The 26,855-nt window shown below is 43.3% G+C and overlaps 1 protein-coding gene across 2 annotated transcripts in view; it reads right to left on the reverse strand.

Annotated features, from left to right (window-relative positions):
- Nucleotides 1-26,855, reverse strand: part of GPC6 (glypican 6) — a 1,296,759-nt gene that overhangs the window by 158,683 nt on the left and 1,111,221 nt on the right. For both annotated transcript variants that reach the window (XM_075336760.1, XM_075336759.1), the window contains exon 5: nt 10,189-10,319. In XM_075336760.1, coding sequence (XP_075192875.1) covers nt 10,189-10,319 — 131 coding nt within the window. The remainder of the gene's footprint in view (nt 1-10,188; nt 10,320-26,855) is intronic.

The following is a 26,855-nucleotide window of genomic DNA, read 5'->3' on the forward strand; positions in this document are numbered from 1 at the left end:
GTAGCTGAGATCTGCAGATAGTGCAGAGCGATCGGATTGCTGATCGCAATAGCCCCCTAGGGAGACTGGTAAAATAAAAAAAAAAGTAAAAAAAAAAGTTTTAAAAAATTAAAAAAAAATAAAAAAACCTAAAAGTTCTAATCACCCCCCTTTCACCCGATTGAAAATTAAAGGGTTAAAAAAATAAAAAATACACACATATTTGGTATCGCCGCGTTCAGAAATGCCCGATCTATCAAAATATAAAATCAATGAATCTGATCAGTAAACGGCGTAGCGGAAAAAAAATTCCAAACGCCAAAATTACGTTTTTTAGTCGCCGCAAATTTTGCGCAAAATGCTATAACAGGCGATCAAAACGTAGCATCTGTGCAAAAATGGTACCGTTAAGAACGTCAGGTCGAGACGCAAAAAATAAGCCATCCCTGAGCCTCAGATCCTGAAAAATGAGAACGCTACGGGTTTTGGAAATGGCGCAAAACGTGCGCCACGTTTTTTGGACAAGCTTGTGAATTTTTTTTAACCCCTTAGATACAAGTAAACCTATACATGTTTGGTGCCTACAAACTCGCACCGACCTGAGGCATCATACCCACACATCAGTTTTACCATATAGTGAACACGGTGAATAAAATATCCCAAAAACTATTGTACAATCCCACTTTTTTTGCAATTTTTCCGCACTTGGAATTTTGTTGCCGTTTTCCAGTACACTATATGGTAAAACTTATGGTTTCATTTAAAAGTACAACTCGTCCCGCAAAAAACAAGCCCTCATATGGCAAGATTGATGGAAAAATAAAAAAGTTATGCCTCTCGGAAGAAGGGGAGCAAAAAACAAAAATGCAAAAACGGAAAGTGCCCGGGGGCTGAAGGGGTTAATTATCAAAATTTTCTATTGTGAGGTAAAGTCTGTATTCTGTGAAGATTTTCTCATTACTGAGATAGGAGATGGCAGGTATTTTTGAGAAGATTCTTTGATGGCGAGAAGAGAAAGGAGGAAGGAGGAGCTCTGCCTCTGGTTACCCTTTCAATTACCAGACTGCAGCCACATAGAGTGACTGCAGACTTGTGAATCCTCACATCATGCGCATTGCACACTGCGGATTCTCTGGTGTTGGCACCAGGCACATGACCTCAACTATGTAATTTGCATACTTCCGGTCACAATCCAACTAGACTGTATACAGACTTAATACACTATTGAATGAAGACAGATACAATCTAGTTGGTACAAGAGGTATGCAAATTACCTACTGTGAAAACGTGCCAGCAACTCCCGGCATTGGAGAATCTCAAATAGAGTGACTGCAGACTTTTAGCTTCAGAGCAGACAGCCCCTTAGGGTATAAACATATGGATTATATTATTCCAAAACATGAGATAAATAATTTTTTATTAGTTGCTGCTTAAAGTTGGAGATATGTGATACTTCACTTTTGCAGCATTATCAGATGACGATTGCTATGTATTCTTGCTGTTTGTTTTAAGTCCCCCTAAAACTAAAGTTTACATGGAGATTGCTCAAATTTTATTTCATTTGTACTATATATAGATTGATAACGGTGTAGTTGGTGAGGATAGTGGCAGCACTGTTGCTCAGTGGTTAGCACTGTTGTTTTGCAGCTTTCAGGTGCTGGGTTTAAATACCACCAAGGACAACATCCACAAGGAGTTAGCATATTCCCCCTTTGTTTGTGTGGGTTTCCTCCTACACTTCAAAGACATACTTACAGGAAATTTTAGATTATGATGACAATGTCTGTGAAGCCCTCTGGAATATTACAGCACTATATAAGCAATCATAATAATAATAGACCAGCAAGCTTGTAGAAGATGACTAGAGGGTACCCATAGAATGATGCTACACAAGAAAACTAGTAGAAAATAACTGAAATGTACCTGTAGAATGATACTACACCAGCAAGCTGGTAGAAGAGGACTAGAGGGTGCCGAAAGAATGAGAAGACGTGGTGTCATATGGTGAAAATTTCAATGTACCGTTTGTGGTGCTGGACTAAAATAACACAGATCTGTCCAAGAAAGTTTGGTATTTGAAGTTGGATCTTCTCCCTCTGTGGTGAGACACAGAGTACCTGGAAGGATTTAGGGTTGGATCGTGATGAGTACATGGCCAAAGAAAAGCTGTGAGAAGGTGTGATTGCATGTTGGACTAGGCACCCAGCTTAGAGTGCAAGGTGGTTCTGATGTCTTGCCAAGTGATGTATGGAGAGTATGTCACTTAGTGGAATGTCAGCTATTAATGGTAGTTATGGTCTGGGGGGCTCACAGAGTTTTGCCCCAGTTATTAGGTGGGTCTGTGAAAAGTTTATGTCAGCTGCTGCCAACTGGTGATAACTAAGAAAGATGACTGTGCAGTGTGATTACCTCTGTGAGTTGGTTGGGACTGGTAAAACTACCAGTGTTGGTGAGATGGCTAATTTTAAGCTTGAGGGTGGCAGTAGTTGGGTCCCATTGTGGGTGTAGATATCCTTTTGGTCTGATAGAGGTTATAGTTAGAGTTGAGCGAGTACCTAACTATTCATACTCTCTATACTCATAACGAATACTGTCTAATACTCGTGTATTCATTCCAAATAGCGTGTGCAATGCAATTCAATGAGGAAAATCTCGAGTAACGAGTAGCCAGAATGCTGTATTATTCGTGTGAGTAGCAAATAGTGCAGCATTCGGGTTACTCGTTATTTTGCAAGTTTTCCCTATTGACTTGCATTGCACATGCTATTCGGAATGAATACGCAAGTAGTAGACAGTACTCGTTTTGAGTATAGTGAGTACGAATAGGTAGGTATTCGCTCAACTCTAGTTATAGCACAAGGCTATGTGCGCATGCTGTGGATTTACCACAGATTTTGCCGTGGATTTGCCACGGATTTGATGCAGAAAATGTGTCTAACATTGCTGCAGTCATTCCCCAGCAAATCCTATGGGTTTGAAAAAATGCTGTGCGCACACTGCGTTTTTTTATACCCGCGGATTTACCCGTGGATTTTCCGCTGCAGAATTAATGAGCATGTCACTTCTTTTCCACAGGTACCTGTAGGTTTTGCATAGATAATGGTAAATATCCATGGGGACCAACTTGCAGAAAATCCACGGTAACTCCGCGGCAAATCCGCACAAAATCTGCGTCAAACCGCGGTAAAACCGCAGACGTATTTTTTTGCGGTTTTGGTGTGTTTTTTTTACCGTGGATGCGGGATTCTTTAAGAGGGTCCATTTTTTTCTTAAGAAAAAGGCACTTTCTAATCTGCACATAGCCTAAGGCTATGTGCGCACGTTGCGTCGGAGTACCTGCAGTTTATTCTGCACGTTTTCCTTCCCTTGGTTTTTGACCAAATGGCTTTTGGCCATTTTTTAGCGCTAAAAACGCATGCGTATTTACCGCGTTTTTAGTGCGTTTTCAGCGCTTTTTACCTGCGTTTTCACCTGCGTTTCTGCAGATGCGTTTTGTAGATCAAGACACTGAGAAATAAAGTTGGAATAGTCAAAAAGAATGAAAAAAGAGAAAAAAAGGATAAAATTAACTTTTAATAAAAATATATGGAACATTATCAATTTTAATGAAATAATAGCGGCTATGCACATTTTAACAGAAAAATAGGTAAAGTTTAATATTTTTTAACATTTAAATTTTCGATTTTTGTTTGTGTGTAAAGGAACATTATAACCCTTTAATTTTATGCCAGAAAAGCATGCGTTTTTGAAGCCAAAAACGCAATGGAAAAGCAGGTAAAAAGCATGAAAAACGTAGGAAAGTTGATTTTGGTTGCGTTTTGCCATTTCTCATTGACTCCAATGTTAAGGAAACGCTGCAGAAATGGCAAAAACAACTGACATGCTGCTTCTTTTTCAGCATGGTTTTTGACCACAAATATGCAAATTAAACGCTGCAGAAAAAAAAGCAAAGTGCAGACAGGATTTCTGCTTTTCCCATAGACTTTGCTGGCAATCAAAAACGCATGCGTTTTAGCGCAAAAACGCTGCTGCTAAAAACGCTGCAGAAACGCGGAAAAAAACGCAACGTGCGAACATAGCCTAAAGCGGGCTTTACACGCTGCGACATCGCTAATGCGAACTCGTTGGGGTCACGGAATTTGTGACGCACATCCGGCCGCATTAGCGATGCCGTTGCGTGTAACACCGATAAGCGATTTTGCATCGTTGCAAAAACGTGCAAAATCGCTAATCGGCGACACGGGGGTCCATTCTCAAATCTCGTTACTGCAGCAGTAACGAGGTTGTTCCTCGTTCCTGCGGCAGCACACATCGCTGCGTGTGACGCCGCAGGAACGAGGAAGCTCCCCTTACCTGCCTCCCGGCCGCTATGAGGAAGGAAGGAGGTGGGCGGGATGTTACATCCCGCTCATCTCCGCCCCTCCGCTGCTATTGGGCGGCGGTTCAGTGACGTCGCTGTGACGCCGCACGGACCGCCCCCTTAGAAAGGAGGCGGTTCGCCCGTCACAGCGACGTCGCCGGACAGGTATGTATGTGTGAACGGTCTGGGCGATGTTGTGCGGCACGGGCAGCGATTTGCCCGTGTCGCGCAACAGATGGGGGCGGCTACCCACACTAGCGATATCGGGACCGATATCGCAGTGTGTAAAGTAGCCTTAAGTCTGGTTGCCTTTTAGGTCTGCATTTACCAGACCAGCTTGACTGAATTACCAGGCTTGGTGTATTTAATGACTCGAGCAGTTTAATCTTACTAATTATGAGAATTATTTATTTCACTTGCTTTCTTTTCTGATAAGAAAATGATAGCAAAGAAACACCGAGATATGTAGTTTTGTAATATAATCTAATACTGTAGGTCTAGGCTGGAGTTGATCTATAAATACAGCTGTCGATTCTTATTTTTTAGAATGGTATACTTGTGGTTCAATCTATTGTGCTGAAAGTGTTTTTATTATTTTTAGAGTTTCCATTTTAAAAGTTTATCTTCACTATTTAGCAGAATTGACCCCAGCTGCTATGGGTAATAAGTGTTAATATATGGACATGGTATGTAGCAATTCCAGGTAAGAGAACAGAATTCTATTTTGATTTGAAATTGAAGTCGTACATTTGTTGAATCTTAGATAGAAAGAAAAAAATAAATTGCTTCTCAAAGACACAATGCTCGTAGAGTGACAATTTGAGCTAGCATAACTGCTAAATTTCTGAAGAACAATCCAAGTCGATTAAGAGTTTAATATTACCTAGCAAACAGCTGTTGGCATACTGCAGAATACCAATAAATTGTATCCCTCTGATCAAATAAAGAGCTTAAATTGGAAGGCAAGAAATAACTATTATTGTAGACGTTTATTGTCATGTCAAAGGCTTTCTAAAATGGAGCAAATTGAACAAGTAAAAAAAAAAACAGAACTTAATGATATTTCTCCTAAGTGAAGGCAGAAAAAGCTACTTTGAATGTAAAATATATAAGGCACGGTTTGCTTTTAACCGACGTGATCAATAAACTAGTTTATTGTAGGAATAATAAAGCCTGAAACACTGACTGCTTTCTATAAAGCTAATCTCAAGAAATATCGAAGGACATAACATAAAACATATGAGACTATAGCTGCTACTATATATAATGAAATTGTATTTATTTTAAAATTGTAATATACCTAAGATTATTGTTTTCATTATCTCCAAACCCCTAAGGTTTTTCTATCTTTAACTCTATTTAAAGGGTCAATGATTTTCTACATGAAAATACAGCCGATACAGTCACAACCTTCATTTATAATATGGACATCATTATACCTTCCCACCACAAAAGACTTAAGGGTTATCTATTATCTAGCCAACTGTTCACATTAGTAGCAAATCTTCAGTCATGACAGCTGAGATGGATAATTACTGCTATGATGGATCATGTCAGCTGTAATGGATCCATCTTCACATGGATCCCAATGAATTCTGATACATTTCATTGACTGATAATGGAATCTGTCAGATTTCCATTGTGCTCTGGTATTTTTGACAGTAAGAAATCAGCAGCAGACTCTTCTATTCTTGCCATCAGGAATCAACAGGACTAATGTCATCATGATTAGAGTCCATGCAATTGGGACTTATTGCTTGCAAATGTCATTGCTCCTGTTGTAAGGTGACAATTGGGCTATTTTCCTTAGTATTCTCTCATTTTCTCTTTTAACATAATCTTTCTGTTATCTTTTCTCTTTCTGTATTTATGTAGTGATTCACCACACTAAGGCCACATACAGACGTTGATAATTTGTTGAGTTTTTTCACCTCAGTATTTGTACGTCAAAACTAGTAGCCGAACAATCACAGAAAAAATATAATAGCAACACGAGCACCACTTCTGTATTTTTAGCCACTCCTGGTTTAGGCTTCCTGTGATCACAATAATGGGATGAACTGATCCCTCCAGCCAATGATGCCATTCCTCGAAAGCTACACAATAACAGCCAAGCAATAGGGTCTGAAAAATGTGGTAAACAATTAAAATGTAACTTTTATTAGCTAATCGTTAAAAGCCATAAACCACACAATAACTTAATCGCCAACAATTCTCTATTACCAACATCATAGCTTCTCTATGCCAAAGTAAAATTTTTTTTAAAAAAAAAAAAGCACATGGACGCCATTTACCTGGTGATGAACCCTGTTACTTTTCTGTTATTTTGCTGCAGGGCTGCTTACCGAGCTGTATATCATATCATAAGTGTGTTTGTAACAGACATTAAGGGGAGCCCTATTGAATCTTCGTTGTCTGTGTTATCACATGCTTATCTCACAGGTACCTGGGTATCATCTAAATACTGCTGGGCGGCTCTAATACTGATTGTAATAGACCCAAGAGGAGTTTCCCTGAATTCTCATATTTTTGCAGGTATCCTACATGCATCTCATAGGTACCTAGGAATTATCTCGATACCAATGTGCGGCACTACTTATTGGATAAATGATAGGCAAGGTGTCTTCTGCTTTCCTACATCTGTGAAGGAATTAGGTCCAGCTAACTGAGCTGCATCCTTTTGGCTTGGACAAGAGAGATACAATCGTCTCCTCAGGTATCGTAAGAGGAGGTACACAGCATATGTTACTTCATATAATAAACAGCCCTAGGAACTACCTTCTAAGTGTCCTTGGCAAAATACCCCTGATGAACCCCTTACTATCCAGTTAGGAAGGGGGAAAACGCGTAGGGAGAGCGGGAGGTTCCAACACACTTGGTGGAACCACCGGCTCAGTCCTAACCATTCCATTTTGCTGCAGTGACTGGAAAACCTGGTCCAGTCTAGGAACCAATTTATTCAATTCATTTATGTCATTGTCCTTGTCTTGGTTCGATTCACTTATTGCACCTGGTTTCTTGGTGGAGGGATTAGGCCAGTGAATAACAGGGATAGTGAGGGTCCGCCACCCGGAGCGGGGGGTACCCTAAAAATTATGATACCCTCCATTGACAGGAAGGGCAAGTGGAGGATTTAATTCAGTCCCCTCTAAACGCTATCTAGCTATTTTTCTATCAGGATTTTTCCCTCACACCATCCTGTTTTTCATCTGATCTTTCACTAGCACACTGTCCATGTCATTTATGTTATCCAAGACACATGGTGTCGTATTTTAATTTTTATAATAAAGATACATGATTTCAAAGTACACAATGCAGTGCATGGTAGTGTGTCAAAGGATTTAGTAATATGTGTTACGCTGGTGCTTGGACCTACAGCGCCATGGGACTGAGCTCACCCTGGAAGGAAGTGACTAAGTGACCACCTCGTCTTTACTAGTGTCTCTTTTGGTGAGTTTAGGCTTGTGCTGGAAGGTAGCCACCAGTTCCCACTTCAGAGGAACTCTTGGCACTGTAGCAGCTGAATCCAGGGGTTCAGGTAGGCACGCCCATAATCCCGGGTATGTGGAGCAGAGAATATTTTGGCAGCTTACGGCGGTGTAAGTGGGCGTTCAGGACAGTGATATCATGGTCTGCACTGCTTACATGCTGAGGTCATCTGTTGGCATCCCAGCATCATGGGAGGACACTGGGGAAGCAGACTTAAGGTAATTATAATCATTTATATTTTTTTACTGTGCACTGCGTGATAGGGGATCATATGTACCGGGATGCAGCCAGGATGGGAACATATGCCAGGATGGTGACATATACTAGGATGGAGACATATAGTAGGATGAGGCTATGATGGGGACAAATATACAAGGATGGGGCCATGATGGGGACATATATACTAAGATGGGACCATGATGGAGACATATATACCAGTATGGGTCTATGATGGGGACATATACCAGGATAGGGTCAGGATATGAAAATATAAAGAAGGATGAGGCCATGATGGGTACATATACTAGGATGGGGCCATGATTGGGGACATACATATCAGGATGGGGACAACCATGCCAGGATGGGACCATGATGGGGGCATGTATACTAGCAGGATGGGGCCATTATGGGGATATAAATACCAGGATGGGGCTATACCAGGATGGGGCCATATTTGGGACATACAAACCAGGATGGGCCATGATGAGGACAAACATACCAGGATAGGACCATGATGGGGACATAAATACCAGGATGGGGTCATGATGGGGCCATGTATAAAATATATAGCCATAATAGTGGTCATTCACCAAGATGGGGCCATAATGGGGGCATATACAGTACAGACCAAACGTTTGGACACACCTTCTCATCTCTAGAACAATTATTAAGAGGAAACTTTGTGCAGCAGGCCTTCATGGTAAAATAGCTGCTAGGAAACCACTACTAAGGACAGGCAAGAAGAAGAAGAGACTTGTTTGGCTAAAGAACACAAGGAATGGACATAAGACCAGTGGAAATCTGTGCTTTGGTCTGATGAGTCCAAATTTGAGATCTTTGGATCCAACCACCGTGTCTTTGTAGAAAAGGTGAACAGATGGAATCTACAAGCCTGGTTCCCATTGTGAAGCATGGAGGAGGAGGTGTGACGGTGGGGGTGCTTTGCTGGTGACACTGTTGGGGATTTATTCAAAATTGAAACCATGGCTACCACAGCATCTTGCAGTGGCATGCTATTCTATCCGGTTTGCATTTAGTTAGACCATCATTTATTTTTCAACAGGACAATGACCCCAAACACACCTCCAGGCTGTGAAAGGGCTATTTGACTAAGAAGGAGAGTGATGGGATGCTACACCAGATGACCTGGCCTCCACAGTCACCAGACCTGAACCCAATCGAGATGGTTTGGGGTGAGCTGGACCACAGAGTGAAGGCAAAAGGGCCAACAAGTGCTAAGCATTTCTGGGAACTCCTTCAAGACTGTTGGAATACCATTTCCGGTGACTACCTCTTGAAGCTCATCAAGAGAATGCTAAGAGTGTGTAAAGCAGTAATCAAAGCAAAAGGTGGCTACTTTGAAGAACCTAGAATATAAGACATAATTTCAGTTGTTTCACTTTTTTAAGTATTTCATTCCACATGTTTTCATTCATAGTTTTGATGTCTTCAATGTGAATCTACAATTTTTAGAGTCATGAAAATAAAGAAAACTCTTTGAATGAGAAGGTGTGTCCAAACTTTTGGTCTGTAGTGTATATCAAATGGGGCCATATATACCAAGATATAGCCATGATGGGGGTCATACACCAGGATACGGCCATCAAGAGGACATATACAAGAATGGGGGACATATTTACAAGGAGCTGTCCCAGGATGGGGGACATTAGTACAGGATGGGGGTCATTACTATACAATGAAGGGAGTGGGGGGGACTTGTATGTCTTTATAGGATTTAGAATGCTACAATGGCCCATACATCTCATCAACATGTGGGGGAAGCCAGGCTCAAACTTTGCATCGGGGCTCATCAGACTCTAGTTACGCCACTCTATATAGTTACTATTAAATTCTATGTTGCTGATTGTGCTTGAATTTTTGTCCTCAGTATCTCCCATTTCTATTTAATGATTATAGAAAATAACAAACATTATTTTTAGCCACCTAAAATGCTTAAGAACTTTCTAGGATAATATAATAATAATAATAATAATAATAATAATAATAATAATAATAATAATAATAATAATAACAATAATAATAATAATATTTTCTTGTCACACTGCTTCTAGAAAGTTTATGACCTAAGTCATAATGGGCATTGATTTATCACATTAATTATGATGAGTGATGTTGATTACCTTTCCTGACACTAGCACGCTGTTTTCTTGCAGGTTCGTGATGGCTTCAGAAATTTTCATATCAATGGGATCCATAACTGACTCTATATTGAATGGTCCCTCCAACCTGTCAGCAACTAGAAGCATAGCATCTGTCAAAACAAAAAAACAATCACAAGTTAAAGAAAGGTCAGCAGAAAAATCTAAGCACCAACACTAAAAGGTCACATTACACAGAAAGCTCATTTTGGAGCCGTGAATTAATTGCATCTTGACAATAAATAGACGCGTACACAATATTGCAAACACACCTGACACATCATCGTACGGATGCTTTCTGTAGAGCTGGAGATTAATTCCTCTTATGATTAACATTTAACGCAAATAGTTGCCAAATTTCGATGCAACTTGACAACTTTTTCTAAGACCTTTAAATACTTTGCCCAGTTTGGAACTCTTCATAAAGTGTCCTGCGTACAGCATGTATTTGCTATATAATTTTATCTGTCCATAAGACATCCCGAGTAAAACTCTTTTTTCTTCCTGTACATTATTAACCCCTTCAGCCCCCGGGCACTTTCCGTTTTTGCGTATTTGTTTTTTGCTCCCCTTCTTCCAAGAGACGTAACTTTTTTATTTTTCCGTCAATCTTGCCATGTTAGGGCTTGATTTTATGCGGGACGAGTTGAGATTTTAAATGAAACCATAAGTTTTACCATATGGTGTACTGGAAAACAGTAAAAAAAATTCCAAGTGTGGAAAAACTGCAAAAAAAAGTGTGATTGCACAATAGTTTTTGGGATGTTTTATTCACAGTGTTCACTATGTGGTAAAACTGATGTTTGGGTGTGATGTCTGAAATTGGTGCGATTTTGTAGACACCAAACATGTATTAGTTTTTCTTGTATTTAAGGGGTTAAATAAAATTCACAAGCTTGTCCAATAAAAGTGGAGTAAATTTTGCGCCATTTTCCGAAACCCGTAGCGTTCTCATTTTTTGGGATGTATGGCTCAGTGACAACTTATTTTTTGCATCTCAAGGTGACGTTTCTAATGGTACTATTTTTGTGCAGATGCTACGTTTTGATCGCTTGTTATTGCATTTTGCGTAAAACTTGCAGCGACCAAAAAACGTAATTTTGGCGTTTGGAATTTTTTTGCCGCTACGCCGTTTACCAATCAGATTAATTGATTTTATATTTTGATACATCGGGAATTTCTGAACACGGCAATCCCAAATATGTGTATATTTATTTTTTTTAACCCTTTAATTTTCAATGGGGCGAAAGGGGGTTGATTTGAACTTTCAGTTTGTTTTTTTTTATTTTTTAAAACTTTTTTTACTTTTTTTTTATTTTACTAGTCCCCCTAGGGGGCTATAGCGATCAGCAATCCGATCGCTCTGCCCTATCTGCTGATCATAGCTATACAGCTGTTAACAGCAGATCTGATCATTTCCTGATTCATTCGGCTCCGGGCCGAGTGAAACAGAAAGTAACTCGTCATAGTTACAGGCGTCATCACATGACCCTGTGCTACCATGGCAACTACCGAAAGTCACGTGATCACGCACGTGACTTCCGGTGGGGGCGGCGGTAAGTGAAAATCATGGCCGCGCGCATATACATCTCACTGCCAGACTTTGGCAGCGAGATGTAAGGGGTTAAATGTTGCGAGTGGAAGCGATTCCACTCGTAACATGCAGGCACACATGTCAGCTGTTGAAAACAGCTGATATGTGCGCTGATCGCCGCAACCTGCCCGCGGCAGGGGGCGGTGCTTAACGTCACACGCTTCATGACGGATAGATACGTCAAGGGTCGTGAAGGGGTTAATATTATTACTAAGGATCATGTGACCCAATATTTATTACTAACTGTAAACAAAACCTGTGTTCACTTAAAGGGGCACTCCAGACTGATAAAAATATATTCCTATCTATATACGAGGGGCTGCTGATAAGTCTTTGGCTTTACCCAGAAAGATACGAGATTGGATGATGAAACTTTACATTTATTCCACATACTCTCCACTGATTTCAGCACACTTCTTACATCGGTAACAAGTTTTTACAAGTTCTGTAAGGCTAGCAAAAAGAAGGATTTAGGTTGTGCCTCAAATCAATAGCAGCCATAGCAGCCATGGCATCAGAAATGGTGTGAAATTTGGTATCTTTGAGGTGTTTCTTCAGTTTTGGAAACAGATGATAGTCAGAGGAAGCTAGATCTAGTGAATAAGGTGGGTGGTCAACCAGCTGGAAGCCCAGCTCTGCCAGTTTTTGTGTGGTCGCTTGTGCAGTGGGAGCTGAGGCGTTGTCTTGCAGGAACAAGATTCCTTTGGGCAGCTTGCCACACCTTTTGGCCTTCAGAGCTCCCTTCAATTGGTCCAAAAGTTCAATGTAATACCTTGCATGGATGGTGGAACCCTTTTGAAGGTAGTACACTAGCAGCATGCCTTTCTTATCCCAGAACACAGACGCCATCACCTTAGTGGCTGATTTTTGCACCCTGAATTTCTTTGGACGAGAACCACTGTGCCTCCACCCTTTTGAATGCTTCTTGTTTTCAGGGTCATACAAAGAAATCCAGGTCTCATCCATAGTGACCAGTCAATCCAGGAAGTTCTTATCAGTCTGGAAACGCTGACAAATTGATTGGGAAGTTTTCAATCGCATGCTTCTTTGATCTGTTGTCAAACATTTGGGGACCCACTTTACAGATAGCTTCTTCATGTCCATATGTTCATTAATTTTTTCATTCCTCTGCTCTCAGTTGCTGTGAATATCGCATTAGACTCTGACATTTTGTTTTCCCGCATGCGTAGAACACTGTTGCCATAAGCAACAAACACAAAATTTTTGCAAACATATATTAGACACATAAGGCTTTTATGTGATGTAACATTCTCTACCATAGAAACAAAACCAGATCCCAAAGCCAAAGACTTATAAGCAGCCCCTCGTAATGTCATAAAATATAAATTCTTACAACCATAGGGCTACTTTCAGAATTATTCAATGTGTCAGAGATGAAGCTAGTCAGTGCTCCCCATCCTTTCTGGGAGATAATCTAAAGGGGGCTTTACACGCTGCGACATCGCTAATGCGGAGTCGTTGGGGTCACGGAATTCGTGACTCACATCCGGCCGCATTAGCGATGCCGTTGCGTGTGACACCGATAAGCGATTTTGCATCGTTGCAAAAACGTGTAAAATCGTTAATCGGCGACATGGGGGTCCTTTCTTAAAAATCGTTACTGCAGCAGTAACGAAGTTGTTCCTCGTTCCTGCGGAAGCACACATCGCTGCGTGTGACGCCGCAGGAACGAGGAAGCTCCCCTTACCTGCCTCCCGGCTGCTATGCAGAAGGAAGGAGGTGGGCGGGATGTTACGTCCCGCTCATCTCCGCCCCTCCGCTGCTATTGGGCGGTGGTTCAGTGACGCTTCAGTGACGTCGCTGTGACGCCGCACGGACCGCCCCCTTAGAAAGGTGGCGGTTCGCCGGTCACAGCGACGTCACCGGACAGGTAAGTATGTGTGACGGCTCTGGGCGATGTTGTGAGGCACGGGCAGTGATTTGCCCGTGTCGCGCAACAGATTGGGGCGGGTGCCCACACTAGCGATATCGGGACCATTATCGCAGTGTGTAAAGTAGCCTTTAATATCTGCTCCTGGCTTCTAGCACAAACTAGCCTGCTGACAATTGCTCCATCTATGTCACATATCAGTGACAGTACTTATTCTTGTAATGCAAGCCATACCCCTGAAAGAGCAAGATTCTTGGCTCAACCTGCCCAACCCCATGATATCTGCCTGCTTTTAATTCACAGCTGTAAAGTCAGATATTCCCTCCAAGCTGCTGTCAATGGGGGGCTGTGAAGAAACAGCTTGTGTCTATAGTGTATTCATTGCTGACAACCATACTCTCCCTCTCTCAGTAGTTCTCCTGTATAACATGTGTCTCCTCAACCTGAGAACAGTAAGTTTGGTACAAATTAAATTTCTATGTAAAATCCAGATGATTTTCAAATTCAGTTCTTGACAGATTTGACCAGCTCTTATCATTACACACATAAAAGCTACTGGGAGAGATTAAAGAGGGCTTTACGCGCAGCGACATCGCTAGCGATGTCGCTGGTGAAAGCACCTGCCCCCGTCGTTTGTGCGTCATGGGCAAATCACTGCCCGTGGTGCACAATATCGTTAGGAGCCATCACACGGGACTTACCTGCCTAGCAACATGGCTGTTGCTGGTGAACCGTCTCCTTTCTAAGGGGGCGGTTCGTGCGGAGTCACAGCGGCATCACTAAGCGGCCGCCCAATAAAAGCAGAGGTGTGGAGATGAGCAGGCCGAACATCCCGCCCACCTCCTTCCGTCCGCATTGCCGGCGGCCACAGGTAAGCTGTAGTTTGTCGTTCCCGAGGTGTCACACATAGCGATGTGTGCTGCCTCGGGAACGACGAACAACCTGTGTCCTCAACAATTAACGATTTTTTGAAAAGAAACGACGTGTCAACAATGGACGATTAGGTGAGTAATTTCCATCGTTAATGGTCGCTCGTTGGTGTTACACGCAATGACTTCGCTAACAATGCCGGATGTGCGTCACGGAATCCGTGACTCGGGCAATATATTGTTAGATACGTCGTTGCGTGTAATGAGGCCTTTAGAGAGAAGCGAAATAGCTCCCGTAAAGGAATAAGAATGTCTTTCTATTGCCACCTGTAAGTTGCTTCTTAAGTCGATGTCTGACATGTTACATATTTGTTGTTCCCTGCAAGTACACAGGCCGCTTCATAGACATTCACTTCCTTCCATCACGACAGCAGATTTAAGCCTTCACCTCTCACCTATTTTCACCTTCATGACCAGACCAAATTTACAACTCTGACCAGTGTCACTTTAGGGGGTAATAACTGTGGAACGCTTCAACATATCCCAGTGATTCTAAGATTGTTTTTCATGACACATTGTACGTTATGATAACGGTAAATGTAAGGAGATATTTTTTGCATTTAATTGTGAAAATATTGGAAATTTGGTGAAAATTTTGCATTTTTCAAACTTTAGATAACAGGGAGCAAAAAAGAGGGGTGTTCAACACTGTGCCAAAAGATCACTGGGACAGATGTTTAGATTAATGTATCTTTATTTTCATCCAGGTCTACGCGTTTCAGGAGCCACTGCCCCCTTCCTCAGGACCGTCAGGAAAGACAAACATCAAAGAGAGATTTTTGTTCCCTGTTATCTGCCGTTTTGGGTGGCTGCAGCCTTTGATCATACTCTATATGCGATTACAGTGGTTGTGACTTTCACAACAATATCTGGTGAGTAGTTTCACCCTCCTCCCACCCCTCACATACTGGGGTAAGACCCTATATGCGCTTTCTTTCCACAGCTTTCTCGTCTGAATTTTTCAAAATTTGAACTTTTATGACCTTAAACTAGAAAATTATATCACTTAATAATTAACAAGTAACATTTACCACATGTCTTCATTACATTTTTTGATAGGAAGTTAGAAGTGTTAAACGTTTATCAGCAATTTCTCATTTTTCCAATAAAATTTATAAAACTAATTTTTTTAGTGACCACATCACATTTGAAGTGACTTTGAGGGGCATATATGAAAGAAAATACCAAAAAAGAGACCATTTTAAAAACTGCACCTTCAAAGTGCTCAAAATAAATCAGTAAATTTATAAACCCTGTAGGTGCTTAACAAGAATTTATGCAATGTGGAAGGAAAAAAATAAAATGTTACTGTTTCCCACAAAAATGTTGCTTTAGAAAATATGGACCAGTCCTTTATATTGATCACGCATGTACTTACACATATAAATGAGATCTCCTCTGAGATGTCTTTTTTTAACCTAAACAAATCAAACCTTTTTAACTTCTCATCATATGGGAGGCCATTCCTTGTTATAATCTAGTTGAACTGACTCTAACTTCTGAATATCCATTTTAAAATGTGGAGCACAAAACTGGATCCCATATTCTAGATATGGTCTTACAAGTGATTTATAGAGGGGCAACAATACATTAGGATCCCGGTATCTAATCTCTTGTTTACTTTTTCAGCTGCTGCTTGACCTTGAGTGCTACCGCTCAGGTTACTTCTAACTAGTGATGGGCAAACCCGAACTGTAAAGTTCGGGGGCCGTACCGAACACAAAGTGTTTGTGCAGACGATCCTGAACACGAGGTTTCCTAGGAAGCTCGTGTTACAGTGCCGGTCCAGTTTGGGTCCAGGGGCTGGAAAAGAAAGCACATTATTAAAAAACATTATGATTATATTTACAGGTCCCGCGACGCGTCCTGCAGATTCTGTCTCCTAGCCGTTCTGCTTCCGCGTCCGATCATTGCTTTGCCCCGAGTAACCACCACTGACTACAGGACCTTCCATGACATCATAGCCATGTGGCCAGTCTGGTGTGAATGTTGTACAGACGTTAGCTTACAGACTGGTCACATGGCTATGACGTCATGGAAGGTCCTGTTAACTTCCGGGGATATCCATTGCACTGCTCGTCACTCGGCAGTCTTTGGGTGTTTTCGGCCGTGTTCACGGTGGCGTCAGGGTTCACCTGAGTCCATGGCTCATGGACTCGATTGAACTTTGACTGTCACTGTGTGAGTCTTGCATTGGTATCACCCAGCTCCTGACAGGAGCGGGTCGGCTTCATGTATTTCCAGTGTCAGTCCGTGCTGGCTGATACCAATGCGAGACTCGCATGAGTCATACGCAAATGGAATCATACCCTCAGTGTCAGCCTGCTTCTCTATCTCTAGAGATGCTTGTCCTTGCAGAGCGATGAAGCAGAGCTGACAATGCTCTATCTGTGGACTACGTCAGACGAAGGATTTTATTATAATAAAGATGGAGTCTCTAAATTTTTTTTGTTTTATTTCTAATAAAAAAATTTTTTCTATTTGTTATGCTTTTGTTTTTACTGTTTGCTATAAATTCATGGTGGCCATGTCTAATTTGGCGTGACACCATGAATTTCGGGCTTAGTACCAGCTGAATATACAAAACTGGTATTAACCCCTTTATTACCCAACGTGCCACCGCCATCAGGGCTGCTAGACGAGCCCGGTAAAGTGCCTGGAAATGGCCCTAAGAAACAATGGGCCATTTCCTGGGGCAGCAGCTGTGGGCTGCAGTTTTTAGCTTGGGGGCCTAGTTTGCTTAGGCCTGTTGTAGCTGTTCTGTCACAAGTCAGCTTATGGAATCACCAGTGAGGTCCTCTGAATTAGGCCTCTTCAGACCTAATCAAGATCGAGCGCTCGGAGAAAAAGACCTGCATCCATGTGGGCATGATCAATTTTCCTGTTTATTTAGCTAAGGTACAGTTTATTTATACCATTTACAGATCAATGGGATTTTGCAAATAAGGCTTCTAGCTGGACTTTACAAGTTGCTCATATGACCTTTAAGTTTTAGCAAAACAAAAATGTAGAGTCATGCATATGAGATAAGAAGAAGATAAGAAGAACATTTAGAGACAATAATAATCCTTGAGCTTGTCTCTTATTCCGAAGGCTCTATGACTCTGAACTACTTACTAATGAAATAAAATATCTTTAATAAAGAAATAGAGAAACTATTTAACCCTTCTATATCAATTTCCCCCTTTTGTAAATGGTATAACCTTCACTACAAGGTCAGTAGGCGTCCAAACAGGAGCTGCTGGCTCATGGGCCTAGTACCCATGAGGGGTCTTCCTACCACTTCACCCATCCACCCTCAGTGTGGACACCTACTCCCCGTCAGTAGAGGCCATTTGAGGTCCGTAGTAAACTACAGAGGGTTCAATACTGAAACTCTTAGAACATACATTATTCAATAGTTTAGCTAACGCATATATCAATGTTTTTACAGCTATATAAAGCAATAGACAGAATAACAATATTTGCATACAGGATTGTATACCATGCTGAGAATTCCAGGCTCCAGCTGCTTGGTTTTACTTGACTGACGATCAATATACAGAGGGAGCTCACATAATTGTTTTTAACCCCTTCCCGACCTTTGACGGATATATCCGTCATGGTGCCCTGGTACTTAAAGACCCATGACGGATATATCCATCCATCACCCCGAGCCCCGGTGACCGCGATCGGTTTTCAAAAACTGTATATTCGGGAAGGAGAGGACCTGTACCTGACCTCAGGAGGGGTGGTGTCTCCTCCCCGGACCTACGGAGGTTGTGATTGGCCGACGAACGCCGCTCAGCCAATCACAGCCAGTGCAATGTTTCAGCCATTGAAAATGGCTACAACATTAAAATCCAGCTATGATCAGTGCAGCTGTAGCACTGATCATTGGCTGGAGCTGCGTGACCTTTGCTGCACCCGCCCCCAGCTCTGATTGGAAAGATCAGCCTTGTGACCGATCTCTCCAAGTACCGTGCATCTGGGATCGGTTAGCTGTAGGAGATCGCTCTCCTCAGCTTCTCCCTCCGTGTAAGCTGAGGAGAGCGATCCCTGCGGGTGCCCATCTGTGAGTCACAGCCCCAGATCATGCGCTGCCCTCCTCCATCTGCTTCACACCTGCACTGCCGCTGCTCTCCCGCTGCGCCCATGCATGTGACATCGCTGCGCCCCCCCACATCTGATGCCGCTGCTCTCCTCCCACTGTGCCCCTGCATCTGACGCCGCTGCTCTCCTTCCGCTGTACCCTCCCTGCATCTGACGCCACTGCTCTCCTCCCACTGTGCTCCTGCATCTGACGCCGCTGCTCTCCTCCCGCTGCACCCCCCCTGCATCTGACGCTGCTGCTCTCATCCCGCTTTGCCCCTGCATATGACGCCGCTGCTTTCCTCCTGCTGTGCCCCTGCATGTGACGCCGCTGCGCCCCCCCTGCATCTGACGCCGCTGCTCTTTCTGCTGCCTCCTTGTATCCACCACTGCGCCGCCCCTGCATCTGACGCTCCACTCCCCCATCTGCCACAGCACTCTCCCTATCAGCTACAGCACTCTTCCCATCACCAACTGCACTCTCCCCATCAGCCACCGCACTCTCCCCATCAGCCACCGCACTCTCCCCATCAGCCACAGCACTCTCCCCATCAGCCACATCACTCTCTCCATCAGCCACTGCCCTCTCCCCATCTGCCACAGCACTCTCCCCATCAGCCACCGCACTCTCCCCATCAGCCACCACACTCTCCCCATCAGCAACCGCACTCCCCCATCTGCCACAGCACTCTCCCCATCAGCCACCGCACTCTTTTCATCAGCCACCACACTCTCCCCATCTGCCACAGCACTCTCCCCATATGCCACCACACTCCCTCCATCAGCCACCGCACTCTCCCCATCAGCCACCGCACTACCCCATCTGCCGCTGCGCCCCTGCATCAGCAACAGCACTCCATCAGCCGCTGCGCCCCTGCATCTGCCGCCGCATTCCCCCATCAGCTGCTACGTCCCTGCATCTGCCACCTCACTCCCCCATCAGCCACTGCCCCCGCCCCGATCTGCTGCCTGCTCTCTCCCATCCCCTTAATCCTCTGCCCCCTCTCCTATCTCTCCCCATCCCAGATCTGCTGCCTCCTCCATCTGTTGTGATCCTGCTGCCTAGATCCATCCTGTAAGGTAGCTATCTCCAATCTCACCTCCTACTCCCCTTCCACCCTCCCCTCATCCTCCGGCGCTCCTGCATCTGTTGCACCCTCTTCCATCCTCCGCCGCTGCACCATCCGCCACGCCCTCACCCATCCTCTGCCGATTCTCCATCAACCGCGCCCTCTCACATCCTCCGCCGCTCCTCCATCCACCGCACCCTCACCCATCCTCTGCAGCTCCTGCATCCGTTAGATCCTCACCCTTACTTCACCGCTCCTCCATCTGCCGTGCCATCCCCCCATCATCCGCCGCTCCTGCATCCGTTGCGCCCTCTTCCATCCTCTGCCACTGCTCCATCCACTGCGCCCTCACCCATCCTCCGCCGCTCCTGCATCCATTGCGCCATCCTCCATCCATCTTTTTTTCCATCCCACCTAGCAAATAAACTTAGTTTAGGGCTAGTAAAATTATACTGTAATCGTCAACTACAGTATTTTTTACTGAATATTGTAAGGGTCAGCCCAGTGCCACACATGAGAGCGATGCACAAGTCTCACATTGCATCATCTGGCATGGCCGCTCTATTCCAGAAAGGAGTGTGCGGCTGTGTCGGCTGATGCGATGCGAGATTTGTGCATCGCTCTCACGTGTGGCACTTGCCTTAGTGGCAGTTGCAGGAGCTCATTTTTTTTATTGTTTACTGACGTCCATATTTTTTATTTCACCAAATTAATATTTTTTTGTATGGGGGGGTCTAGTTTCCAAAATGGGGTCACATGTGGGGGAGCTCCACTGTTTGGGCACATCAGGGGGATCTCCAAATGCAACATGGTGCGGCTAACAATTCCAGCTAATTTTCCATTTAAAAAGTCAAATGACGCTCCTTCCCTCTGGAGCTCTGCTGTGCGCCCAAAGAGTGGTTTTCTGCCACATATGAGGTATCAGCGTATGCAGAACAAATTGCCCAACAAATTTTGTGGTCCATTTTATCCTGTTAACCCTGTAAAAATTAAAAAAATTGAGCCTAAAATAACATTTTTTGTGGAAAAAAAGTACTTTTTGTTTTTTATGGCTCAATGTATGAAGCACGTGAGGGTTCAAAGTGCTCATTACCCATCTAGATTTATGCCATTGGGGGGGTCTAATTTCCAAAATGGGGTCACTTGTGGGGGAGCTCCATTGTTTCGGCACCTCAGGGGGTCTCCAAACGCAACATCGCATCCGCTAATGATTCCAGACAATTTTGCTTTAAAAATTCAAATGATGCTCCCTCCCTTCCGAGCCCTACGGTGCGTTCAAACAATTGATTTTCACCACATATGAGATATTGGTGTAGTCAGGAGAAATTGAACAATTAATTTTACGGGGCACTTTTTCCTGGTACCCTTGTGAAAATGCTAAATTTTATGGCTAAAGTAACATTTTTGTGTAAAAAAATAAAATTTTCATTTTTTCCTCGTACACTGCTTTGGTTGCTGTGAAGCTCCTAAAGGGTTAATACACTTCTTGGATGTAGTTTTGAGCAGAGTGAGGGGTGCATATTTTAGAGTGGGGTCACTTTTGGGTATTTTCTGTCGCCTAGATTTCTCAAAGTCACTCCAAATGTGATGTGGTTCATAACATTTTTTTTTTTGTAAATTTTGTTGGAAACATGAAATGGAAAAAACCCTTGTAACTTCCTAACGAAAAAAAAAGTTGTTTCGAAAATTGCGCTAGTGTAAAGTAGACACATTGGAAGTGTTATTTAGGAACTATTTTTTGTCTCTCTCAGATTTATGGGCATAAAATTTCAAATTTTGAAAATTGCGAAATTTTCAAAATATTTGCCAAATTTCTGACATTTTCACAAATAAAAACAAAACATATCATCCTAAATTTACCCCTGACATGAAGTACAATATGTCACGAAAAAACAATATCGGAATTGCCAGGATCCGTTGAAGCGTTCTAGAGTTATATCCTCATAAAGTGACACTGGTCAAAATTGCAAAAAATGGCCAGGTCTTTAAGGTGAAAACAGGCTGGGGGCTGAAGGGGTTAATTATTTTTTTAAATAATTAAAAAAAAATGAATGGGCTTTCTGTATTTTGATTTCCAGCCAAGGTAAAGCCAGGCAGATGGGGGTGGCAGCCCATAGCCATCCTCTTTATCTGCGCTGAGAATCAAAAATACTGTGGAGCTCTACAGCATTTTTTTAATTATTTGTTTATTTTTACACTACTATATGTGTGAGGGACCCAACATGTAATCACAAACGCTTTCACGCGGAATGGGCGTCTGTGATTGGCTGTTGGAATAACCTGGAATCTGCCCATACATTCTAGATGCTAGAATGTATGGGCAGTCTACAAATATCTGAAAGTTAGGCTATGTGCGCACGTTGCATTTTTTTCCGTGGAAACTTTGCGTTTTCAACTGCAGCATAACTGCATGCGCTCAGCTTCCCCAGCAAAGTCTATGAGAAAGCTGAAAAATCAATGCACACGCTGTGTTTGTAAACGCAGCGTTTTGGATGCTCAAAATCGCTGCAGAAAAAAAGCAGCATGTCACTTCTTTTGTGCGTTGTAGCTGCATTCTCCACCCATTGAAATCAATGATGTGGGTGAGAACGCAACCAAAATGCACTTGGACTGCATTTTTGTTGCGTTCCGCATGCTTTTTTGACAAGCAAAATGCAGGTCTTTTCAGTCTCTGTGATGTCGGTCAATTTCTGTCTGTGGATGTCGGTAATTCTCTCTCTGTCTGTCGGACGGTCGGTCTCTTTCTCTGTCAGTTGGTTGCTCTGTCTGTCTCTCTCGCTCTCTGTCAGTCGGTCTCTCTGTCTGTTTATCCCTCTCTCTGTCCGTTAGTCAGTCTCTCCCCCTCTCTCATACTCACTGATCCCCGGTCACAGGGCGGCGCTGCACGCCTGTCAAACTGCTCTGGCGGCTTTTCCTCTTTTGAAAATGCCGGCCGCTCATTATTCAATCTCGTATTCCCTGCTTTCCCCACCCACCGGCACCTACGATTGGTTGCAGTCAGACACGCCCCAACGCTGCAACTAATCACAGCCGCAGGTGGGCAGGTCTATATCGTGCAGTAAAACAAATAAATAAATAATTTAAAAAAAACGACGTGCGGTCCCCCCCAATTTTGATACCAGCCAAGATAAAGCCACACGGCTGAAGGCTGGTATTCTCAGGATGGGTAGCGCCACATTATGGGGAGCCCCCAAGGCCTAACAATATCAGCCAGGAGCCGCCCGGAATTGCCGCATCCATTACATGAGACAGTCCCGGGACTTTACCCGGCTCATCCCGAATTGCCGTGGTGCGGTGGCAATCGGGGTAATAAGGGGTTAATAGCAGCAGCTCATAGCTGCCACTAAGTCCTAGGTTAATCATGACAGGCGTCTTCCCGAGATACCTTCCATAATTAACCTGTAAGTGAAAGTAAATAAACACATACACCCGAAAAAATCCTTTATTTGGAATAAAACACAAAAAAAACCACCCTCTTTCACCACTTCATTAAAATCCCCAAATACCCCTCCAGGTCCGGCGTAATACAGAGGTCCCATGACGCATCCAGCTCTGCTACATGAAGCTGAAAGGAGAGGCCGTAGAACACCGCCGCTCCTTTGAGCTCCACGCAGCAACTGAAGTGAATTGTGCTGTCAGTGGGGACGTCACTGAGGTAATGCCGGTGTGTGTGTGCGGTGATGATGAGGGCTGTAGTGTCGTGATGTGTGCGGGGATGTCAGCGGTAATGTCAGGATGTGTGCGGGGATGTCGCCGGTAATGTCGGGATGTGTGCGGGAATGTCGGGATGTGTGCGGGAATGTCGGCGGTAATGTCAGGATGTGTGCGGGGATGTCGGGATGTGTGCAGGAATGTCTGAATATGTGCGGGAATGTCGGGATGTGTGCGGGGATGTCGGAATGTGTGCGGGGATGTCGGTATGTGTGCGGGGATGTCGGCAGTAATGTCGGGATGTGTGCGGGGATGTCGGAATGTGTACGGGGATGTCGGCGGTAATGGGATGTGTGCGGGGATGTCAGCGGTAATATCAGGATGTGTGCGGTAATGTCGGGATGTGTGCGGGATGTCGGCGGTAATGTCGGGATGTGTGCGGTAATGTCGGGACGTGTGCGGTAATGTCGGGACGTGTGCGGGGACGTGTGCGGTAATGTCGGGACGTGTGCGGGGATGTGTGTGGTAATGTCGGGATGTGTGCGGGAATGTCAGGATGTGTGCGGGGATGTCGGCGGTAATGTCGGGATGTGTGCGGGGATCTCGGCGGTAATGTCGGGATGTGTGTGGGAATGTTGGGATGTGTGCGGGGATGTCGGCGGTAATGTCGGGATGTGTGCAGTGAAGAGGATAATCCGGACGTCACACACAGACAGAGCTGCGGTATGACAATGAAGTGCAGTTCACTCGAGTTCATTCTCATCGCGCGAGTCTGTCTGTGTCGGCTGTTAGCCGGCATGTAGCAGAGCTGAATTGCCGGGGAACGCACTGTCAAAAATGCATCCAAAACGCAGGCAAAACGCATGGAAAAAGCATCCAAAATGCATGCGTTGTGGATGCATTTTATTTTATAAACGCAGTGTCCAGTCTGCCAGAGGGTTTATTCTTTTCCGCACTGCAGAGAATGCAACGTGCGCACAAAGCCTTAGTAACAGTGCAGAGGGAACTACCTTTCTCTGATTAGCAAGTGCAAGAAGCAATGGGATGAAACTTAAAGGAAGTAGATTCAGATTAGATATTAGGAAAAACTTTCTGACAGTGAGGGCAGTCGGGGAGTGGAACAGACTACCATGGGAAGTGGTGGTGAGCTCTTCCTCAATGGAAATCTTCAAGTGGAAACTAGGTAAACATATAGTAGCTGGGATGATTTAGGAAAGCCTGCACTCACAGGAGGTTGGATCCAATGGCTTTTGAGGTAACCTTTCAACTCTTGTTTCAGGTTACACCAGCATGCAATCAAAGATGCCCACTCTGTGACAGCATCTGTGATTGTCTGTTATTTTAACAGTAAAATAAAACAACACAGAGAAAAAATATTTTATTAGAAATAAAACAGAAGACATTTAGGACTTCATCTTTATTACTCAAAAAAAACCCTCCAACGTAGTACAAAGGCGGGCGAGCATCTTCAGCTTTGCTACATCTGTGCGAGGAGACAAACACAGGTCTGCTCACACAGACTTAGCTGAGATCTGTCAGAGACTTCACCCAAGTACTTCGCTGAGGCCAGTCAGCTGGGCCCCTGGGTAACCACCACTGACTACAAGACCTTCTATGACGTCATAGCCATGTGACCAGTCTGGTGTGAATGTTGTTACTTCGTGGGTTACAAGACTTTCCGTGACGTCATAGCCATGTGACCAGTCTGTAAACCAATGTGTCTACAACATTCAAACCAGATTTATCACATAGCTATGACGTTATGGAAGGTCCTGTAAGTCAGTGGTGGTTACACAGCAATGATCGGACGTGGAAGCAGAAGCATCCGGGAGACAGAGTCTGCAGGACGTGTCGCAGGATCTGTAAGTATAATGACAATGTTTATTATTAACTCTATTCTTTATTTTACAGCCCCCCAACCCCATCCCATAACTGTAAAGTACAAGTTCGTTGATCGGACGTAAGTTCGCGTTTTCTCAGAACCCAAACTCTAACTTTATAAAATGTTCGGGCGAGTCTCCTGAACACGAACATCGGGGGTTCGCCCATCACTACTTGTAACCAGAATACCCAAGTCCTTCTCCTGTTCTGTAGTTCCAAGTCTACTTTCATTTAATGTATATACAGTAATTGGATTACTCCATCCTAGCTGCATTACACTACATTTATCAACATTAAATCTCATTTGCCAAGTGTTTGCCCATTCTGACATCTTATTCAGAACTATTTGTAGTTTTGTACTGTCAAGGTCAGTTTTCAATATCCTACATAGTTTGGTGTCATCAGCAAAGACTGACACTTTAGTCTCAATCCCATCCACAAGGTCATTAATAAATAGATTACAAAGAATCGGTCCTGGCACAGATCCCTGGAACACCCCATTGCTGACAATAGTCGTACTATTAGAGAATGTACAATTTATGACCACTCTTTGTTTCCTATCTTTTAGCCAATGCATTACTCATCTGCTTATAGTTTCCCCTAGTCCCTGCTTCCGGAGCTTCATTACTAGACTATTATGTGGCAAAGTATCAAAAGCCTTTACAAACTCTAAATAAATCATATCATCATGTGAGGGCTTGTATTTGTGGGACAAGTTGACGTTGACATTGTTATTTGTACCATTTTCAGGCATATACCATTTTTTAGTTGCTTTCTATAACGATTTTAGTAGACAGAATGAAGAAAACAATTTAGAATTTTTTTAATTTTTTTTCACGCCACTCCGTATGTGGTAAAAGTAGTAAGCCAGCTTTATTGTTTGGGTCAGTGTGATTACAGCGATACCAAATTTATATAGTTTTTTATGTTTTGCTGGCTTTGCACAATAAAAACTATTGGAAGAAAATAATTGTTTTTGCATCACTATATTCTAATAGCTATAACTATTTTATATGATAGCTATAACTATTTTATATGATAACTATAACTATTTTATTTTTCTGCTGATGAAGCTGATTGGAACCATTTTTTTTAAAGGGACAAGATGACATTTCCAGTCATACCATTTTCATTTACATTCATCCTTTTGATTATGTTTTATTCTACTTTTATTTCAGCGGTTTTATGAAAAACATAATTTATGTCATTATTTTTACGTTGTTCACTGAAAGGGTTAAATAGTGTAACTATTTTAAAGGTTAGGGTTTTCCGAATGTTGTGATACCAAATATGTGTACTTTTGTTTTAAAACGTTTTTGTTTTTTTACTTTTTTTACTTAGTACCTCTTTGGAACATTAACTTTAATTATTTTGACCACTGGTATAATACATTCTCATGCAACTGCAGCTGCATGGCAATGCATTACAACCATCAGAGATGCAGTGACAGAAGCCATTTAGACTATGGTCAAAAAGCTTGCCATAGCTGGCTGACACGGAGGTCATCTTAATGACCTCGTTTTGCCTTGGCGATAATTGGACCCTTGCGATGACATTGTGAG

Source organism: Anomaloglossus baeobatrachus, chromosome 2 (assembly GCF_048569485.1).
Source record: "Anomaloglossus baeobatrachus isolate aAnoBae1 chromosome 2, aAnoBae1.hap1, whole genome shotgun sequence".
NCBI lineage: Eukaryota > Metazoa > Chordata > Amphibia > Anura > Aromobatidae > Anomaloglossus > Anomaloglossus baeobatrachus.